Source organism: Denticeps clupeoides, chromosome 18 (genome assembly GCF_900700375.1).
Source record: "Denticeps clupeoides chromosome 18, fDenClu1.1, whole genome shotgun sequence".
NCBI classification, from domain to species: domain Eukaryota; kingdom Metazoa; phylum Chordata; class Actinopteri; order Clupeiformes; family Denticipitidae; genus Denticeps; species Denticeps clupeoides.
In genome coordinates this window covers 6,322,989-6,342,756 of record NC_041724.1, presented here as the reverse complement: position 1 = coordinate 6,342,756, position 19,768 = coordinate 6,322,989, and the positions used below count along the sequence as shown (strand labels likewise).

At 43.2% G+C, this 19,768-nt stretch overlaps 1 protein-coding gene across 2 annotated transcripts; it reads left to right on the top strand.

Moving 5' to 3' along the window:
• Positions 1–1,398: 1,398 nt before the first annotated feature.
• Positions 1,399–19,703, top strand: atp10b (ATPase phospholipid transporting 10B). Of its 2 annotated transcripts, XM_028960138.1 has the most exons (22): positions 1,399–1,910; positions 5,766–5,970; positions 6,969–7,054; positions 7,168–7,274; positions 8,066–8,197; positions 8,974–9,101; positions 9,172–9,424; positions 9,518–9,708; positions 12,035–12,187; positions 12,938–13,361; positions 13,630–13,712; positions 13,798–13,924; positions 14,627–14,811; positions 15,378–15,633; positions 15,717–15,793; positions 15,886–16,011; positions 16,938–17,138; positions 17,231–17,311; positions 17,402–17,506; positions 17,716–17,903; positions 18,231–18,264; positions 18,355–18,585. In XM_028960138.1, the coding sequence occupies exons 1-22, from the start codon at positions 1,510–1,512 to the stop codon at positions 18,436–18,438; spliced, it is 3,627 nt and encodes a 1,208-aa protein (XP_028815971.1). In that variant the 5' UTR covers positions 1,399–1,509; the 3' UTR covers positions 18,439–18,585. The 2 variants fall into 2 exon arrangements, with proteins under 2 accessions (XP_028815971.1, XP_028815970.1); XM_028960137.1 differs by lacking the exon at positions 18,231–18,264 and having other exon boundaries at positions 18,355–19,703.
• Positions 19,704–19,768: the final 65 nt, after the last annotated feature.

The window sequence follows — 19,768 nt, the reverse complement described above, 5'->3', positions numbered from 1 at the left end:
AATATTCCTGGAACTTTTCAAATACAGTGCTAACACAGTTCATATGTTTATTTCATTTTTTTTATTAATCATTACGCCATATTTTTCAATCCTTAATGGATTTTGCTGTGTGTAAAATAGATAAAATAGACAGACAGACAGATAGATAAACATAGAAAACGGAGAGAAAAAAAAGCTGCATGTTGGGTTTTAAGACTAATCATCATTGTATGATGTCTGAGGTCGCTTCAGGAACTCGGTACTGCACAGTTCCAACCGCTCTTTAATGCTGATGCTACCCCCTGCTCCTCTTTATAAAGTGTTCCGTGTTCTCCTGTCTAACCAGGCGTAGATAAGGTCAGCTATAACAGCGCCCACCCATCAGCAGAAGGTGGTGAGAGAAGCCATTTCTCACGCAACACAACACCGATCTGCTGAAGCTGAGGCCATGTTCCCCTACAACCCGCAAGGGCTTTTTGAGCTGACATGAAAAAAAAGAGAAGAAGAAGAGACGAGCTTTGAGCCTTTTTAAAGCTTCCATGACTGTCGTAATTAAACAGGCAGACAGAAGGTAGGTGAAGGAGAAAAGATGGTGGAGCGAGACGAGCGAGTTAAAGATGTGATGAAACGAGCAGAGAGCGAGGCAGATTCAGCAGAACATGACGCCTTCATCTGTGTTTCTCTTGGTGCTGCGGGGTCATGTGACCAGCAAGTGCCAACAGGCAGATGATTGTAAAGCAGCAACATCCATGCAGCATTTAATACGGTAGTACGATTTCTAATCTAAGCTCATTATAATAATGTTATTGTTCCAAAAGGAATATAATAAAATCATATTATTTTTAAATCTTATAATGATTGATTTCTATTTATATATATATAAATCAATTTTATATATATATATATATAAAGCCTAGCACAGAGGTTTGGGCTTACTTTCTGATTTTTTAAAAATTGTTTCTAAACATGTTAACAATATGCTGCTATTTGCGAGAAATTCAGTACAAATGTAAATGACTGTTCTTCAAAGATTTCATAGTCTGGAGGTACACAAAATTTAGCCACAAAGGCTGAAACTTTGTGGAACAAGACACATCAGGTGCGTAACGTGCATTGGGAGGGTTTGGACAAAAAATAATGGCAACGATAAACATTGCTGTGAGAAATTCTCACATTCATTAAATCTGTTAAAAGTTCGGGTGACCATGCAGTGAAACTATGATTCTCACATCACGCTGTGCAAGGAAGTGTGTGGCTGAGCACAGGAAACCGGTCTGGTTTGCGTTGTCCAAGCAAAAATACAGAAGCCCTCAGTGGTATGCAGTGCTCTGACTGCATACCTGAGACACACGTGGGTTCAGGAGGACGGCTTAGACGCATCCATCAAACTCACTTCCTCGTGTGCAGTCAGTGCAGTCACGGCGGCCTAAAGGAAGCTGATATACTCTCAGGCCCTCCACGATTTGCAATTAGCAGAAGATCCACAGAGGCTGCTGGATGGACGTCACATGGGCCCAGAGCTGATTAGCCATGAAGTGGACAAACCCCCTGGCCTTGTTCAGGAGGAAAGAGAGGGAGAGCGAGGATACAGTGAGGACCGTCGTCTCCAACCTGCTCTATGAGCACCTGAAGAAGAAGGAGCAGCCGAACAGGCAGTACAAAGGCAACGCTGTCAAGACCACCAAGTACACACCATGGTCCTTCCTCATCGTCAACCTCTGGGAGCAGTTTCATCGGGTGGCCAACATCTACTTCCTGGGCATCGTCATCCTGAACTTTATCCCCGTGATGAACGCGTTCCATCCGGGGGTGGCCATCATTCCCTTATGTGTTATCCTGGCACTTACTGCCATTAAGGACGCCTGGGAGGACATAAGGAGATTCCAGACTGACCGGAAGCTCAACAACCTTCCCTGCCTCATCTACAGCAGGTACTGCTTGAATTTGAATTTATGCCACAAATATATTCTGTAGAACGTGCGTGAAAAAAAGCAAAACAAAGGAAATGTATTAATATTTATTATACAGTATAATGTACCCCCCTCTCTCTTTATATATGTAGTGAGTGAGTTGTACTGTAAAACACAAAACTGTAAGCAAAAGCAGACTGTCATGCCATGCAGTGTTAAGAAGGGATAGGCACAAGCGCTCAACCTCGTGAAAAAGGGTGAGGTTTAATAAATGAAAAGAAGGCCAAAAACAGAACATCTGTCAACTCAAAGATTGCACACCACTTACAACACACATCAGTCATCAAATGCAGAACGACAATGGTGTCTTCTGTTGCTCTTATGAACACATGTGAATCGGGGCCGGCTGGGTGACCCCAGTGTGTGTGTATATATACACACACACACACACACACACACATTGTGTGTGTGTGTGTGTGTGTGTGTGTGTGTGTGTGTGTATATATATATATATATATATATATATATATAAATAAAATGTTCTTAATTATTTTACTTTGAAACCACTCCCAACCAGGTACTGACTAGGAATTTTGAACTATTTTGTACCATAAATTATTTTTTATTGATAATAGTAATAATTTGATGTTCTGGATATTGGACCTTATACATAATGAATTTAGCGTATATGAAGGTTTACTTTTGAATCACAATTTTCGTGTTATTCCCATGGTTTAATTATTATTTCATGAAGGTTTCATGCCGGTTGATTTAAACTGAAGAGGCCTGGCCACATTCGGCTTGGTGTAACTTAAAATGGTCACACTTCGGGATTGGTTCAGGGTTAGGGTACATCAAAGGGCATTTCACTACAAATAGGAAACCATGTGGAATATGGACTGAGGCACATTTATAACATCAAGTCCCCATGATGTTAGGGATAAGGATATGTGTGTGTATTAAATCCTCGCGGGAATTTTTGACCTAGAAATAAAACGTGTGTGGGAGATTTCTCCCCTTTTGAAAAGACCCGCAATGTCTTACATCCGACATCCAACGCATTGGGAGCGCATTGATGAAATCCGCGTGTCTGCGTTGCATCATTGGGAAGAGAGTGAGGAAATAACTGGAGGACAAATAAATTTCACTCCGCAGTGCAGTAAACACCACATCTCCGTCACTTCCACACCGACTGGTGGAGGCAGTAGATGAATTCGATAGAGAAGCTCTGTGTTGTTGATCTGTTTTTTTTTTTTTTTTTTTTTTGCCCTACGCATTATCTCATTGTGTGATGCTGATTTTTGAGGCTGGACAGAAACAGACGACGCTGATGATAGCGGCAGGTTGCTAATGAGCCTTAGGGGAGACAGGAGACCAGCTGGGGGGTTTTGCTCAGTGGCTTTGATCCTGCAGGAGGACGTACAGTGAAGCTCTGCCTGAGAATGAACCCATCAAGTCCTTTTTCTTTCAGATTCCCATTGTTGGTGGTTGTAGCCGAGTGGGTAACACACTCGCCTTTGAACCAGACGACCCAGGTTCAAATCCCACTTACTACCATTGTGTCCCTGAGCAAGACACTTAACCCTAAGTTGCTCCAGGGGGGACTGTCCCTGTAACTACTGATTGTAAGTTGCTCTGGATAAGGGCGTCTGGTAAATGCTGTAAATGTAAATGTTGGTGGATAATGACAACGCAGAGCAAACCAAACCTGAATGAACTGTCTTTTTAAGGCATGCAACCATGATTTCTGTTGCCACCATGTCCAAAGCGAAGCAGCCGATCATCGCACGTGCCTCAATCATCCGCGCTGTCACTGTGACTTTTCAAGTTTGACAGATGAAGCCGGTTATCTGTGTGTGAGCTTTATCAGTGCAGATCACCTGGCTGCGGGGCATGCTGAGGCTCCAGACCTGGTGCTCAAATGGAGAGAAACACAAACATTAGCATGCAACCATCATGTAACAGGAAGAGGCTCCGGCGCGCGTTGCGTTATGTCACCATGACAGCTGAGTCATATGCTAATGCCCATTCATATTTTCGCGTTCGTCAGGAATGCGGCTCGTTTGCAGCATAAAAGCATGCGAAGGCGTTGCTTGTAAACTTCACAAAGCAGGCATTAAGTCGCTACTGTACAATGCGTGTAAAAATGCCCAGAATGCACGATATTTTAATCATCCTGACGGAGTTATGAATCCCAAACAGGGCTGCCAAACGTTTAAAATTAATGTACGATTATCAGACTGAGGAGGGGCCCACAATTATTGATGCCTTTTTCACGGCGATAAGAAAAGTGGTTTCTTATCGGTCACTTCTGAGCACTTGAGCTTTGCTGTGACAACACAGCCCTTATCTACGGGTTGAAGGACTGCTTATCAGACAGATCGGAAACATTTAGAAGCACATAATCTGAAACAGACATCGCACATTTAACCCATTTGGAGAATTTCCAACAGGCCCGGATTCACACACATTTGACAAAAATCCATTTTCAGATGTCGTCTGTCATTGTTCAATGTTACAGTTTAGGCGTAGAACATGGGGAGAAACCATTTACTTCTTATGAACAATGGCTGGTGAGGTAAATGCAACACACCAGTGTCTTCTCCCCCATCTACTGGAGGCTTGTGTAAGAGAAAGATAAATAACGCTTTTAAAGGAAGGGGGGGGGGGGGGGGGTCATGGCTGCTAAAAATAGCATTCCTCGCCTCTCGGTTGTGTTTGGTGAAGGGCGTCGTCCTGACACAGCCCTGGTACAGCACTGTGGAACTCACACAGGCCTGTCGTACACGTAGGACGGGATGCCTGCTGCCATGTGTCACCGTCTGTCACGGCGCCGCGGCCGTGGTTTGACGGTGCATTAGGCGCCTGTCAGCAAGACTTGACACATAAAACCTGGACAGCATTTCTAACAATATTTTTATTACACTGGCATTCCCTTGGGACCTTATAATAATTTGAAGTTGTCTGAAGCTTTAAAAGAAAATTTTAAAAGTCATAATTCACAGATGTAACCATCCCCTGACATGAAAATTTCACTTTGTGGGATTTGCGGGGCAGTGGTGACCTAGCGGTTAAGGAAGCTGCCCCGTAATCAGAATGGTTGAGGGTTCGAATCCCGATCCGCCAAGGTGCCACTGAGGTGCCACTGGGCTAAGCACCGTCCCCACACACTGCTCCCCAGGCGCCTGTCATGGCTGCCCACTGCTCACTCAGGGTGATGGTTAAATGCAGAGGACAAATTTCACTGTGTGCACCGTGTGCTGTGCTGCTGTGTATCACATGTGACAATCACTTCACTTTCTTTCTTCTACTTTCTATTTAACATTAAAGGTCCCTTATTATGATCTGGATCTAGAATACACTTAAGTATTTTTTCTGGAAAAACACAGACACGTTTTCCTGTCTGCGCCAAACATTTTTATTAGTGAACGGTGTTGATGACATCATTTCCGTGAATGCCACCTCAACCTCTATAGGCCGCTCTCCTCCTCGGCCCGCCTCTCTCCTCCTCATTAGCATTTATAGTTACACACACAGAAATGGCGCATGCAGGGGAAATCTCATTGTGGGACTTGTTAAAAGTGGCTGTAATTTTGGAAAGAGACTTCAGATACAGTATTAGGGGATTTAAAAGCAAAAAAAAAAAAATCATGTCGGGGGATCTTTAAAGTTTCCAAAAATTGATATTTCTCTCTCACTCTTGGCACTAATGAAGGCATGATAACCTCATTCTGAAAATAATCCAGAAATTTGTTCATAACAACAGGGTCTGCCAAGCATCAATTCAAAATCTAAATGTGAAATGACCCTAATTTCTTTGCGTTTTTCTGAAATCCGATGACGTTTGGATTTATACATCATTGATATCTTGGTTAGGAAAACAAAGAGCTTTGAGGAGAAGCATTGGAAGGACTTGCATGTGGGAGACTTTGTCAAGGTGCTGTCCAACGAGGTCATCCCTGCCGACATCCTTCTCTTACACACGTCCGACCCCAATGGAGTGTGTCACATCGAGACAGCAAACCTGGACGGAGAGACCAACCTAAAACAGAGGAAGGTGGTGCCAGGCTTCTTTAACCCGGTGAGAAATATGGCTGTTCATAGACACATTTGTAAAATATATGAAAATGGACATTAACGAATATATATACATATACAAATATGTATGTTTGTGTGTGTGTGTGTGTACATGAACAAACATACATATATCACTGTTTTAGTAATTACATTGAACATCTATTTCACATATAATTTTCAATACAAACATATTCATACTTTGTGACAACAATGCAACATGTAACATTTTTGTGTGGGCTGGAAATACCTACTTTAGGTGTGTTCCCACCCTAACCACCGGCATTAAACTGCAGCACTGACTCAGAGCAGAACTCAGCAATTATTACCATAATGCATTGCTACTTCTAAAGGCGTGTTTGTGAAAACAAACTGTGAACATTTACCAGGGTTGCATTCCATCGTCGTCTCTGCAATCAGTGTTGATGCCCTGTAATGAGATCCTCTCGAAATGCAGGCTTCTGTCTCCAGTTTCCAGCTTTTCATCAGCTTGTTTATTTTCTTTTCTGCCTTTTTTTTGGTCGCCGTTTTACTGCACTGTTTCCTGGAAAGCAACTTGACATGCCATGTAGCTTTTGATCGTTCCACTGATCTGACAAATGTAAGGGAGCTGCCATTTGTGCTAACAATAGTGTTGGTTAAATGCACTTCAAGGGAAAAAGAAATATTACGTTATTTTTATATTATTTGGAAGGATGCTGTCTAAGAAACTGTGTACGAAAAATATTAATATAAACAACAAGGTGTGTATGTGTGTATTCATGTCACTGTAACCTACTAGGGTGGTAGTAGCCTACTGGGTAGCACACCAGAAGACCCAGGTTCAAATCCCGCTTATTACCATTGTGTCCCTGAGCAAGACACTTAACCCTAAAATTGCTCCAGGGAGACTGTCCCTGTAACTACTGATTGTAAGTCGCTCTGGATAAGGGCGTCTGATAAATGGCTTAAATATAAATGTAAATGTACTAATGTATCTCAGTGTGTTTGTTCTGTTTGTTTCAGAACTCTCCCTTCGAGCCACGCCACTTCAGAGGTGCAGTCGTCTGTGAAAAGCCCAACAGTGACCTGAACCACTTCAAAGGTTACATGTGAGTAGAGAACAGAGCTGCTGGTCCCAACATCCACCGCTTTTACAGCACAGTGTAAAAGTTATATAAATATTTAAATTCAATTATTTAAAAAAATAATAATTTCTGTATAGTGAAAAGGATGATCAGAACAAAACGGGTTTTGGAGTCGAGAGCCTCTTACTGCGTGGCAGTACAGCCAGAAACACGGATGAATCTGCTGGCATCGTGGTCTATGCAGGTACAGTAGCAATATCCTGGGCTTTGTTCCAATAAGACTCGGTGCAGTTTTCCATAATGTCTTCAGGCTGAAGACGCTACCTGCTGTTTGGCCGAAGCTGTGAGGAGGGTAAGAACAGGGTTACCAACTGTCATGCTTCTGGCGTGACACTCAGCATCAGTCTCATCCATTCACCCACATATGCCTGTGCTCACCAGGCTGGACCAGAGAATGTGAAAGTGAAGTGATTGCCATTGTGAAACACTGCAACACAGCACACGTGCACACGAGTAAATGTGTCCTCTGCTTTTTACCGTCACCCTTGGTAAGCAGTGGGCAGGTGCCACTGAGGTGCCACTGAGCAAAGCACCGTTCCCACACACTGCTCCCCGGGCCTGTCGTGGCTGCCCACTGCTCACTAAGGGTGATGGTTAAATGCAGAGGACACATTACACCGTGTGCTGTGCTGCAGTGTTTCATAATGACAATCACTTCACATTCATCAGTTAAGTGTGCAAAGTTGAGAGTAGTGTTGCAAGAAAAAAAGTGGTTTTGGTTCAGCAAATGAACGTACCTCCAGACCCTTTTTCATTCCAACAGTCCACTATGAACCAAAAATTACCTATAGCAGGATAGACGAGGGTAAAACATAAAAGCTAAGTCACAGTAACTTTAAGAACTACACACAAATTAAATATCCAAATCCCCCCTTTTCAACAGTACAATTACTTTTTAAATCTCTGTACCAAGACAAATGGTGCCAGAGCACCATTTATTTTCTCTCAGGATCGCTATTCATGATTTTCTTGCAGGGCACGAGACCAAGTCCATGCTGAACAACAGCGGGCCTCGATACAAACGCAGCAAGCTGGAGAGGATGATGAACTCCGACGTGATCCTCTGCGTCCTGCTGCTCTTCGGCCTGTGTCTTGTAGGAGCCATTGGTATGGGCCAGGGAGAAATGACTAGGACTCAGATGTTAAAATCCTGCCATAATTCATGCTCTGATTCATCATCACAGTTCATGAGCTCTGGTGTGCTGTGTCAATGAGCACTAGACCCAAAAACATAGCACAACCTTACATTATTTCCATTTTAACGCAGCCCCCCCCCACACAAAAAAAATGTCCTTAATATATAGTTCTGAACAGTCAGCTGTGTTTTGTTAAGCTCCAGTTTGCAGTCAGATATGTGGGTATCTCTATTGTAACAGTAAATCAATGTAAAGAAGGATGAATTACATTTAAATATTTAAATCTTATGATTTAATCATGATTATTAATTTATTAATGGGTAAACGTTTGATGAATCAATGCTAGAATTGATTGTTAATTCACACATTGGAGAGGATAATCCAAAATAAATTTAAATCTTATTTGTCTGTGAATGTTGACCAGAATGTTCCAACAACTCAGTGATTTTTACAGTGTAGTCATGAGATGAGCTGTGCTTGTCCTGGAGATTCTGGTATTAGTCCGATTAGCTAGAGATGTACGCAACGTGCCAGTATCGACTGACGCCAATTGCCCCAGTCTTCTCAGTGTGCCTAATTGAGGGGCTGGACTGGTGAACAGGGACTCAGTGTCCTTGAGCTGAGGGTTTTATGCTGTAGCCGACTGTGGCAGAAGTCAAGGAAAGACATCATTGGTGCCCAGAATAGCTCGCTCTTTTGTATCATTTTTTTTCATGCTCACGTGCCCCATTCTTCTGTCTCAAACAGGTCATTCAATCTGGCTGGAGACGTTCCAGAGCATCCCCCAATACTTCATTCCAGACAATAACGGGCAGTACACGTCATCGATTCTCGCGGGTTTTTACATGTTCTTCACCATGATCATCCTTCTGCAGGTAGGAACTGCAGGAAGGGCACTTCTCAGGATCTCTGGCTCCCACTCACACAATCTGTGCTTCCCACAAGGTATTGATCCCCATCTCACTGTACGTGTCCATCGAGCTGGTGAAAATGGGCCAGGTCTTCTTCATCACACAGGACATAGATTTGTACGATGAAAAGCAGGACACGCGCATTCAGTGCCGCTCGTTCAACATTACGGAAGACCTGGGCCAGATCCAGTACGTCTTCTCGGACAAGACCGGCACGCTCACCGAAAACAAAATGGTGTTCCGGCGCTGCAGCGTCAGGGGCACTGAATTCTCCCACGCAGAGAACGGTCAGGGCTGACACAGGCTTTTCATGTGGGCCTTTCTCCAAGTGTCTTTATGTGAACAATGATGTTTTTTTGGTTGTTGTTGTTGACCCACAGCGGTGCGCCTGGCTGTCCTTAGCGAGACGGAATCCGAAGAAGAATTCATTCTGTTTCAGCAGCAGCACAAGGCGTCACCCCTTTTCCCTGATGACCAGACGGAGAGCCGCCGTCAGAGCACCAGGGCCAATGTCAGTAGGTCAAGGGTCACAGTTACCAAGCCAAGTGACCGCGCCTTCAGCAGCCCATTGGTGTGTACTTTAAACCAATATATTTTTTGTTTTGTCATTCGTCGTTGGATCAAACAAGTTTAGCTGAAGGGAAAATGAGCCCAAAAGGGTTAATCACTCTAGGTACAGAATGTCATCACTAAATAGTATTATGGAAACTAACCCATTACATTTAATTGAGTTGGTCAAGGACTTTTGCAATGTGATACCATTCTTAGCTGTTTTAATTTTATAATGCTCCAATGTCATTCAACAGAAAATCTAGTTTAATAAGGAAATGGCTATAATATGGCCTCCTGGGGGCGCCACAACTAAAAGCGATTAGCGTAATATATATCCCTTGTTTCTATTCCTCTCCCTGAATAGGCAGTCCTGTGTCTTTGTTCTTTGTGTCTCAACGTCCTTGTGTAATGTGAACTTTACCCAGCACCTTTCCTAAAATGTCTCCCAATCTGATTTTGCCTCAGGCCTTCCCCTGTTTATTAAAGATTCTTCTTTCGCTCACACCTGCATTCTGTTTCTTCACTCCATGCGGCTTAACAGCTCCACCTGATGAAATTCTCACACTCTCATTCATGATTACGTGTTTAATGGTGCAATGACAAGGCAGCTCCTTATTAGTTATTGATGATATAGACATGTAGTAACAATCACTGGGACAAACCCTGCCACAGCTGAGGCGGGGTTTAGGTGAACTCAATTCCATCGTCCCTTCTTGAAGGACAAATGAAATGTTTTGTCCTTCTTCATACCCCTTATTTATCTCACAGTTCTTCGTCTGCACCTTCCCCTTGGACTCTTTTCCTGGGTCTATTTTCATTACTAGGTTAGTCATTAAACAAAATTGTCTTTTGTTTAATGTTAGACAGTACACAGTGAAACAAAACAACGTTTCTCCGAAACCTGGTGCTACATGTAACATTTACACAATTAAACAAAGTTACATACTGACATAAAGTGCACTAGTGTGACAAAGACAAACTGGCCTACATAAAGTGCAAACATGGGACACAGTCAGTGCAAGAATAACATTTAACAAAAATGAGACAGACTGCGCTAAACTAGTGAAATGTATAATAAATGTGCAAAGTAAAAATAGTGCAAATACTGCTGTGCAAAACAGAACAGTGCAATAATATATAATAATACTCAATATAACAGAGGTAGTTTGTGTGTGTGTGTCAGTCCAAAGATGAAAGTCCCTCAGTGTTTAGGTGTCTGATGGCCTGTGGATGCTCCGGTACCGTTTTCCAGATGACAGGAGGGTGAAGACTGCATGTGAGGGGTGTTTAGTGCAGTTCCCAAACCAGACAGTGATGCAGCTGGTCAGTGTAGAGGGAAGAAATGTGGACACTCCACGTGTTTCACCTTTGGTCATGAAACACAACTGTATCTCACTTTAAACCTTGGTGATGTACAAGGCTAAGATGTTTTCCAAACAAGCATGTTATGCTGGACACAAAACAGATTCTGGTGTCCTTGTCCAGGGACCTATGATGAAGCTGCTGTGATTCTGCTTTCCTACCCTTCATTACCCACAGTGGTATAAATATGCTTGTGAACTTACTAATTGGGGGAGTTCTTCTTGCAAAGTCCCCCCCCATGCCTATGGTGAATTAAACTTGGATAAATTCAATTGACTTTCTTTATTGCAGCTCCCCAGATGGGAAAATTCCCACCACATCAGAATGCTCTCAAAAGTCACTCTATAGAAGGTGCTGAGGACACCTTCTTGACATGAGGAATGATGGTGTTGAATGCTGAACTGAAGTCTATCAACGGCATTCATCCATATGTGTCCTTATTGTGAGGGTCAGCTTCAGGGTATGGCAATGGCATTGTTTGTGGAGAGGTTTGGACAAACTGCAGTGGGTCCAGGGTGGTCCTCGCAGTCACATTGTTCTGTGTGTTGAATCGTGCGTACTTTTTTATTCCACAATTCCTCAGTTTCAAATGAAATGAAAGAACACGCGACTTTGGTCTGGTTGACTATTTGCATCGGCAAAAGTGGGAGGTGGAAATAATAAACAGAACAGAATGTGTGTGCATCCATCAGACTGAGCGGTGCTCTGTGATTAGCTCGTCTGTGAGACGGTGCGCGATGCCGTCAGCTCACAGCCTGCCCTGCAGATGGCTGAGCAGTTTGGTGTCAGTGATGAGCGCTGCGATGTTGCTGTGAGCTGACATATGGACCCGCCGGGGTGCATTAAACAGGGGCCACTGATAGCGCACCCACTGCCTCCTGCGCCCTTCGTTTTCTAACACGGTCATGTGATGTTTCATGCCTCTTTTGTGGACGTTTCATGAGATCTGACGTGACCCCTGACTCTTCCTGTCCCACGTGCAGGAGACAGACGTGGCCCCGGACCAGAAGCTGCAGCAGGTCCTCCGGGGTGCTTCTCTGGCGGAGGACGAGAGCGGATACTACCTGGACTTCTTCCTGGCTCTTGCCATCTGCAACACAGTGGTGGTTTCCAAGGCACCGGCCCATCGAAGGAAGGTGAGCGTCCTCGCTGTCCTTGTTCAACATCACAGGGGTCGGGTTAGGGACACAGGCAGTGAGTCATAATCTAAAAAAAAAGGAAGTAAAGTGAATAAATGAGGGAACAAGAAAACACCACAGAGCCCCTGAAGTCAGCATAATAATACCACAGCACTTTCAAATTCAACTCGACTTTCTGCTGGACGCTTTGTAAGTCACTTTAAATTCGTCCTCCATGGCGTGACGCACACAGTAGCAGATGATGATTGGATTCGAACAATTTCAGCAATTAAATTAAAGGCCTTTACAGCTTTCGCTCTTCATCACCACCAGGACAGGAGTTCAGTGTAAATGATTTTGTGCGCGCCGACCTCCTCTGATTGCTGGTCGCTGCGAATGCCCTCAGTCCACGTCGGCCTGCATTGGGAAGGGATTATTCCTGACCAGTGACCTGAGCTGCAGAGAGACCCGGAGAGGGAACCAGGGTCAACCCTAATTAATTTGATTTCCAGTGGGGGATGATTAAATCACTTCATTTGAACCGAACAAACAGATTTGAAGCACCGTCCAGCTGAGTGGGTAAAAGTAGAGGCATAAAAATTTTATAATGATTGTCCTTTTCCGGCTGGGGCCACATGGGGCCATTTAGCTCTTTGTGATTTTAAGTTTAATAAAAGTGCAAGACGGAAGAAAGCTGAGGTCTTTAAAAAAATATGTGTTTTATGTAAGAGATGTTTTAAATTGGTAAGAAATAAATTGTTCTTACAGGCTGAAGAGCGACCCTCAAACTCAAAGAAACAGATGACCAATGACTTACCTGACGTCTTCAGCGGAGAAGACATGACAAATATTTGCACAGACCAGGGTGTGGTCACTCCTAACCCAGGACAGACTCAGAAGACCCAGCTTGGTTGCCTGGTCCACTATGAGTCTCAGAGTCCGGATGAGGCAGCTCTGGTGCATGCAGCCAAAGCTTATGGCTTCACCCTGGCAGAGCGTACCCCTGACCAGGTGGCCGTCAGGTTGCCCAGTGGACAGATGCTCTCCTTCCAGGTGCTGGACATACTGGCATTCGATGCCAAAAGGAAGAGGATGTCGGTGCTGGTACGCCATCCACACAGCCGAGAGATTGTCATGTACACCAAAGGAGCTGATTCAGCTATCATGGACCTTCTGGAGCAGCCTTTACTTGGTAATCAAATCTATTACTAGTGACCAATCTTCTTGTCTTCTTCTGGTTCCTTTTGCCCTTATAACACAGAATCTTAATAAGCCTTTATATATTTATACGTAAGAAATACATAGTCTATATTAAACCAGACAATTCAATATTGAATACATTAATGAACATTTGGGATTAGTGGGATTAGGATAAAAAACATAAATGCATATAATCATGAACTTTTTTAGGTTAAATTAGGTTAAAAATTTGTTACACATCCCATTTTTATCTTTCACAGAGAAACAGGTCAAATGTAACACCCAGCAACAGCTTGATCAGTATGCCAGAGACGGACTGCGCACATTGTGCTTTGCCAAAAGGGTATTTACATATGCGGGTGCATTACACAAGCAACATGAACAAGTTATTTCATGTGGTCCTGAATTAAATTCGTGCTCCTTTTCAGATTTTGAGTCAAAAGGAATATGAGGACTGGTCAAAGAAAAGACAGGAAGCAATATCTGCCATTGACCAAAGGGAACAACTTCTCATGGACACCACGGTCTTCCTGGAAACAAAGTTCACTCTTTTGGGTAAATAATTAAATCTACCTATCTATCATTCAATCAGTTAAGAGTAACTAATCTAACCTTGTTTGAATGCCTTTGGCAATTATAGAAAACCGTAAGTTCCAATGCAAAAACCAGTTTCATGTGGTAGAGACAGATTCAAGAAGAATAATATATTAGTCCTGTATGCATCAGATTCAAAATACTGATGCTGGCCTACAAAGCCAAACATGGAGTAGCACCATCCTACCTCACAGCCCTTATTACACCTCGCACTGCACCTCGTATACTCCAAGCCTCCAGTACTGCTCGCCTGGTCTCTCCATCTCTGAAGGTAAAAGGAAGACGTTCATCTAGACTCTTCTCTGTCTTGGCCCCTCGGTGGTGGAATGAACTTCCCCTTGAGGTCAGAACAGCTCAGTCACTGAGTATTTTCAAACGGCAGCTCAAGACCTTCCTCTTGAGAGAATATTTAGATGAACTTGTAAACTTCTTATTATCTGGCTTATACAACAGAGTGAATAAAAAGATTGTATTCATAGTAGGGGGTCCTAGTGAAACAGAATTGATCACTTCATCAATGGTAACATGGAAGGATTTTGTAAGTCGCCCTGGATAAGGGCGTCTGCCAAATGCCTTAAATATAAATGTAATGTCTATCGACCTTTCTTTATGTGAATGCTTTTAACGTGTCTTGTGATGCACACATAAAACTGTCCCCTGCAGGAGCTACCGGGATTGAGGATCGCCTCCAGGAGAACGTTCCAGAAACCATCCAGGCCCTAAGGGAGGCTGGAATCCAGGTGTGGGTGCTGACTGGAGACAAACCCGAAACTGCCGTCAACATCGCTTATTCCTGCAAACTGTTGGACCACAGGGACCTGCTGTTCACTCTAAACGCTCACAACAAGGTACAGCACTCTGCTTTCATCGGCACACCATGTTCGTCTGTTCTGGCTGCCTTGTGTTTGAAGTTGTACAGGTCAAGCAGGCTAGTTAAAAGAGCGATTAACTACCACAAATAATCATTGAGGACCATTGATGATCTTGATACCAGTCAGTAAATCTGTTTTATTCAGAATAAGGAGGATAGATCAAAGAGAAGCATCATTTGTTTTTTTTTTGTTTTTTTAACTCTGATTGCATTTTCATAGATCTGAGGGAAGAAAACAACCCTGGATTCATCCAAACTGACTTTATTCCTGTTTGGTTTGCTGAAGAGGGGGGTCTAATTGAATCAGTTTGATAGTTCTTATGTAATTACATCGTCATACCACATTCTATGCATATGATTTTAAAAAGGAATCTCTGTGTGCAGCTGTGCAACAAATAATTTTTTCAAAATGATGTTGATCATAGACCTGGAAAAAAATAATTTTACAATATAGGTACATATCTGGAAACTATGAAATGTAATCTGATATGTAAGATCTTTTGATAGAATTCAAGAGTGTTCCAATGCACTCTTATTTCCCAGGCTATGTGTAATTCCACTCTAAACAACCACCTGGAGGAGGTGAAGCGATATGGACCCCCTGAGAGAAGTGAGGAGATCGGTCTGGTGATTGATGGACGCACGCTCGGCCTGGTGATGGACGAGGACCTCAGGTCAAAGTTTGTGGAGCTCTGCAAACACTGCCGCTCCGTGCTCTGCTGCCGAGTCACACCCCTACAGAAGAGCGAAGTGGTGAAGTTAGTCAGAGACAAGCTGGGGGTCATGACCTTGTCTATAGGTGAACAGTATTTAACATTACAAATCTGTTTGTGTTATGATGGTTACCTTTTATTGAACCCCTGTACCCCTGTTGATTTGCAGGTGACGGGGCGAATGATGTGAACATGATCCGGGCTGCAGACGTTGGTGTTGGAATATCAGGGCAAGAGGGTATGCAGGTCGGTATTCATTGTATTGGAAAGCTTGCATCACCTGACCAGTGAGGCTTTATGTGGATGATGGATTCTGATGTTTCGCCCCTCGTCGGTAGGCTGTCATGGCCAGCGACTTTGCGATTTCTCGCTTCAAACATCTGAGCAAGCTGCTGCTGGTTCATGGACACTGGTGCTACAACAGACTGTCCAACATGATTGTTTACTTCTTCTATAAGAACCTGGTGAGCACTGGAATCTGCAGATGGTTCTAGAAACACACACATCAGAGATGACCAACATAATATTAGATGAATTAGTACTGTGACCTACTTTATCACGGTCATCATTATTCTCACACCATTTAATACGTGCATGAAAGGTATGCACTGCAAGCTATTCGCCAGAAATAGAATTGGTAGCGCTGTGCAATTTCTTGTTCGTATTAACCTTGCAAGAAACAACATGTTATGTTGGCATCCGAAATCCAATTCCGTTGTGCAAATCCATATCAAAAGGAAACTGTAACCAAATGGACATAAAACGTTCTTTCTTCTCCCCCCACACAGGCCACTTAATAGAAAAGTGAGCTTTTCTTGTTTCTGTGACAACAATATCTTGATAACATACTGGTATTGTCGGACGGACTAACATCAATCTTCTTGTTGTACTATTTGCTTGACAACTTAAGACACTTGATACGGTAAAAGCCACGTGCAGGTTTTTCATTTCCCCAGGTGGCTGCATGTACCCGCACTTTCTGGGTTCTAATTTGGACAAATAATAAAAAAAAAACGCTTGCACTCAGAAAAAAAAATTTGCGTTGCAACAATATGAAAATATGGTTTGCGTTTAAACAATGATACTGCTAACTATTTAATATTATATAAACATTTTTATGGGTACTAATTACATATTAAATTACTGAATGTGAATTCTATAGTAATGCATCAAGGAAAACTTTTATGTTGGAATGCTCATGGGAAATTGTAGATACATTTCTTGCAGACGAATGGTTTGCTATGAGTTATAACTATTCATATATGTAATTTATTATAAATGATTTAGTGCATTAGTGTATTCAGTAGCACATTTTAATATTACTTTAACTCTACTCTATTTAATCTTTTTCACACATCCTTAAACATGAATCATTTTTTATTTATTGCAGGCTTATGTGAACCTCCTTTTTTGCTACCAGTTTTTCTGTGGCTTCTCAGGCACGGCCATGATTGATCACTGGATCATGATATTTTTCAACCTCTTCTTCACCTCCGCGCCACCAATCATGTTTGGAATCATGGATAAAACCTTGTCTGCCGAAACTCTCCTCTGCATGCCAGTTCTGTACAAGAGTGGACAACACTCCGAGGTCAGGGAAGCCTTCGTGGGGACAAGTTGGTTTAAACAAAACCTGCGTTGTCTACTTTAGATTTTATTTTTGTGTGTGTTTTGTTTGTACAGGGATACAAGCGGAGAACGTTTTGGATCGCCATGCTGGATGCGTTTTATCAAAGTCTGGTCTGCTTCTTTATCCCATACTGGGTAAGATAAGATTGATCGTAAGGTGTCTCAGTTTCCCCCCTGAGGGAAGAATTGATCCTTTTGTCTTCAGTGTCTTTCATGCCTTTCCAGACCTACCAGGGGTCAGACATTGACATCTTTACATTTGGAACCCCGATAAACACGGCATCCTTCTTCACTATAACCCTTCATCTGGCCATTGAGATTCAGAGCTGGGTGAGTTGTAGTTGTGCACTTCTGTAAAATGCTCCTGAATAGGGCTCAGTGGGTTGGGCCAGCTGAATTACAGAATTGACAATGGGCTATGGTCCAATATCCCAAATACGGGTTCTCAGGCTCTCATGTACTGTGATTAATACCAGTTCATCTGTGCTTGATGAACACGCCAATGAATAAACGTTTGTTTCATGTTCCTTGCTGGTCAGACTGTGGTGCACTGGGTGATCATGCTGGGCAGTGTTCTGGTCTATTTCATCATGACTCTGGTCTTCAGCGCCCTCTGCGTCAGCTGCAACCCGCCCGCCAACCCCTACTGGATCATGCAGCAGCAAATGAACGATCCTGTATTTTACCTCGTCTGCATCCTTACTGTTGCTGTGGCTCTATTGCCAAGGTAATATATTTTATCAGACTTGTGAAATTATGATCTAAGGTGTATCATACGTCTCATCAGATGATGTTTGTTGCATAAATAGGGCATCTTTTACATATGAAACAGGGAACAATATTTTCTGTAGATGGATATTTCCTGTCAACAAATCTTTTTTGTGCTGACATGACTCAGCATGATCCCTTGGTTCCACTTTCATGTACTTTTCAGTTTTTTAATAATGCAACAAACCTATGCATGTGCATTATTGATTAGTCAGATATGAGAGTTGTGCAGGTAACGTTATCTGCTCCATATCTGACCCATTACTGTCAATTTAATTATGTGCAGAGCAGAAAATGCTGAGTCAGGACGTCAGGCAAATGTGAGCATAGCTCTGCTGACAGAAAATGTTCTCATTAGCAGTTCTCACCCGCTGAATTTTCCAATGCATAATTTTCTCCCTTCTGCTCAGGTATATCGTGCACGCCCTGAGGGGGACGAATGCAGAGTCCCTCCATCTCTGGGCCCGGAAAGTGGACCGGCTGGCCCCCCCTGAGAGGCAGCAATGGATCAGAGAGTGGAAAAGTCTTTGGCACCCCTCCGTCTCTGGCCAGACAGGCCGGCCGACTCCACCCCTAAGCTCAGACCCCATCAGTCTGGAGCCAGATTCGCCCTTCAGTGACAGAAGGCTGTGAGGGAAGCTCTCAGCAGTGTGTTTCATTTGGTGGACTCCTGAACTGGTTTGCACATTTGTGCTTGCGCCATCCAAAAACATGAACGAAATCCCTTCTAAATATCACTATTTATGAATTAATTTAATTTGGTAGGTCTTGTCCTTTTATCTGTTAAAAAAGAAAGAGGCATTTCACCGTCAATCCTAATCAAGCCTGTTCCTTGATCCTGACTACTGACAATCCTGATTTGTGCCCAAATGGAATCAGAACATGATCCGTCTCTCGTGTGTCGAGTTTGAAATGCACCTTTCTTCGTGTGGACACGCGCAGAGTCAATTTGCATTCGCTGCTGCTCCATCAGCTGGCGTAATAATTGTGGCTTGCAGATGTTACATAATATTCTGGTATTTTTGGTCCACGAATCCATACTGAGGGCTTTGTGGGGAATAACGGTGACAGGCAGAGACGCTCATGGTGCAGGTTGCCTGGGGGACCAGATCTTCAGTTTTCTGTCATTTTGGGATTTGTGCTTTTCCGTGTCTAGAGTGACAGTGCACATGTGGTGTTCCAGTTCTCATGCACGGACATGAGTGCCCCTTCACCAGACATCTTCATCATGCCGGACATTCTTCTCGCCCGAAGAAGAACAATGATGAGCCCCCAGCAGCCTCCTCCACTATCTTTTCTATTTCACTCCTGCATTTGGGTAACTGTCCTCTGCAGATCTGGCTTGTATTAAGAAGGAAACTGCCCTGACTCTGTCTGCAGAGCTCATTGCATGTTTACGTAAGGACACCTCAGCCCTGCGTGTTGTGGTAATACTGCCTTCCAGTGGCACAAAATGGAACTGCAGAGATGCACTCAAAGTGGAGGGTTCAGCAGAGAAAACGTCTATGTTTGAAAGACCTGACCTGTTTACAAAGCAGTCCATTTCCATTTTTGTACTAAGGCACAACATTTATTCTATTATGTAGTAAATAATTTTTTTTATTAAAAAAAAAAAAAAAGACGACTTATGGTCGTAGCTTAACATCGGAGACGTGACATTGAATCCTTTTTTCATGCAGAAGCTGACGCAGGCCTCCAGCAACAGCCTGTAATGGAGTAACTGACATACAGACAGACATATTAAAAAAACTGTTCATTATTAAAGACTGAAGTGTCTTCTGTCAGACAGAGAATCACTTTTGGACAGAATATTTCAGAATTCTG

Bases quoted from the DNA above. Each gene is read 5' to 3' on its own strand.
- atp10b (XM_028960137.1), top strand. From the start codon at position 1,510: ATGAAGTGGACAAACCCCCTGGCCTTGTTCAGGAGGAAAGAGAGGGAG. The intron at 7,275-8,065 runs GTACAGTAGCAA...ATTTTCTTGCAG, and splicing joins TGGCATCGTGGTCTATGCAG to GGCACGAGACCAAGTCCATG. The intron at 16,012-16,937 runs GTGAGCACTGGA...TATTTATTGCAG, and splicing joins ACTTCTTCTATAAGAACCTG to GCTTATGTGAACCTCCTTTT.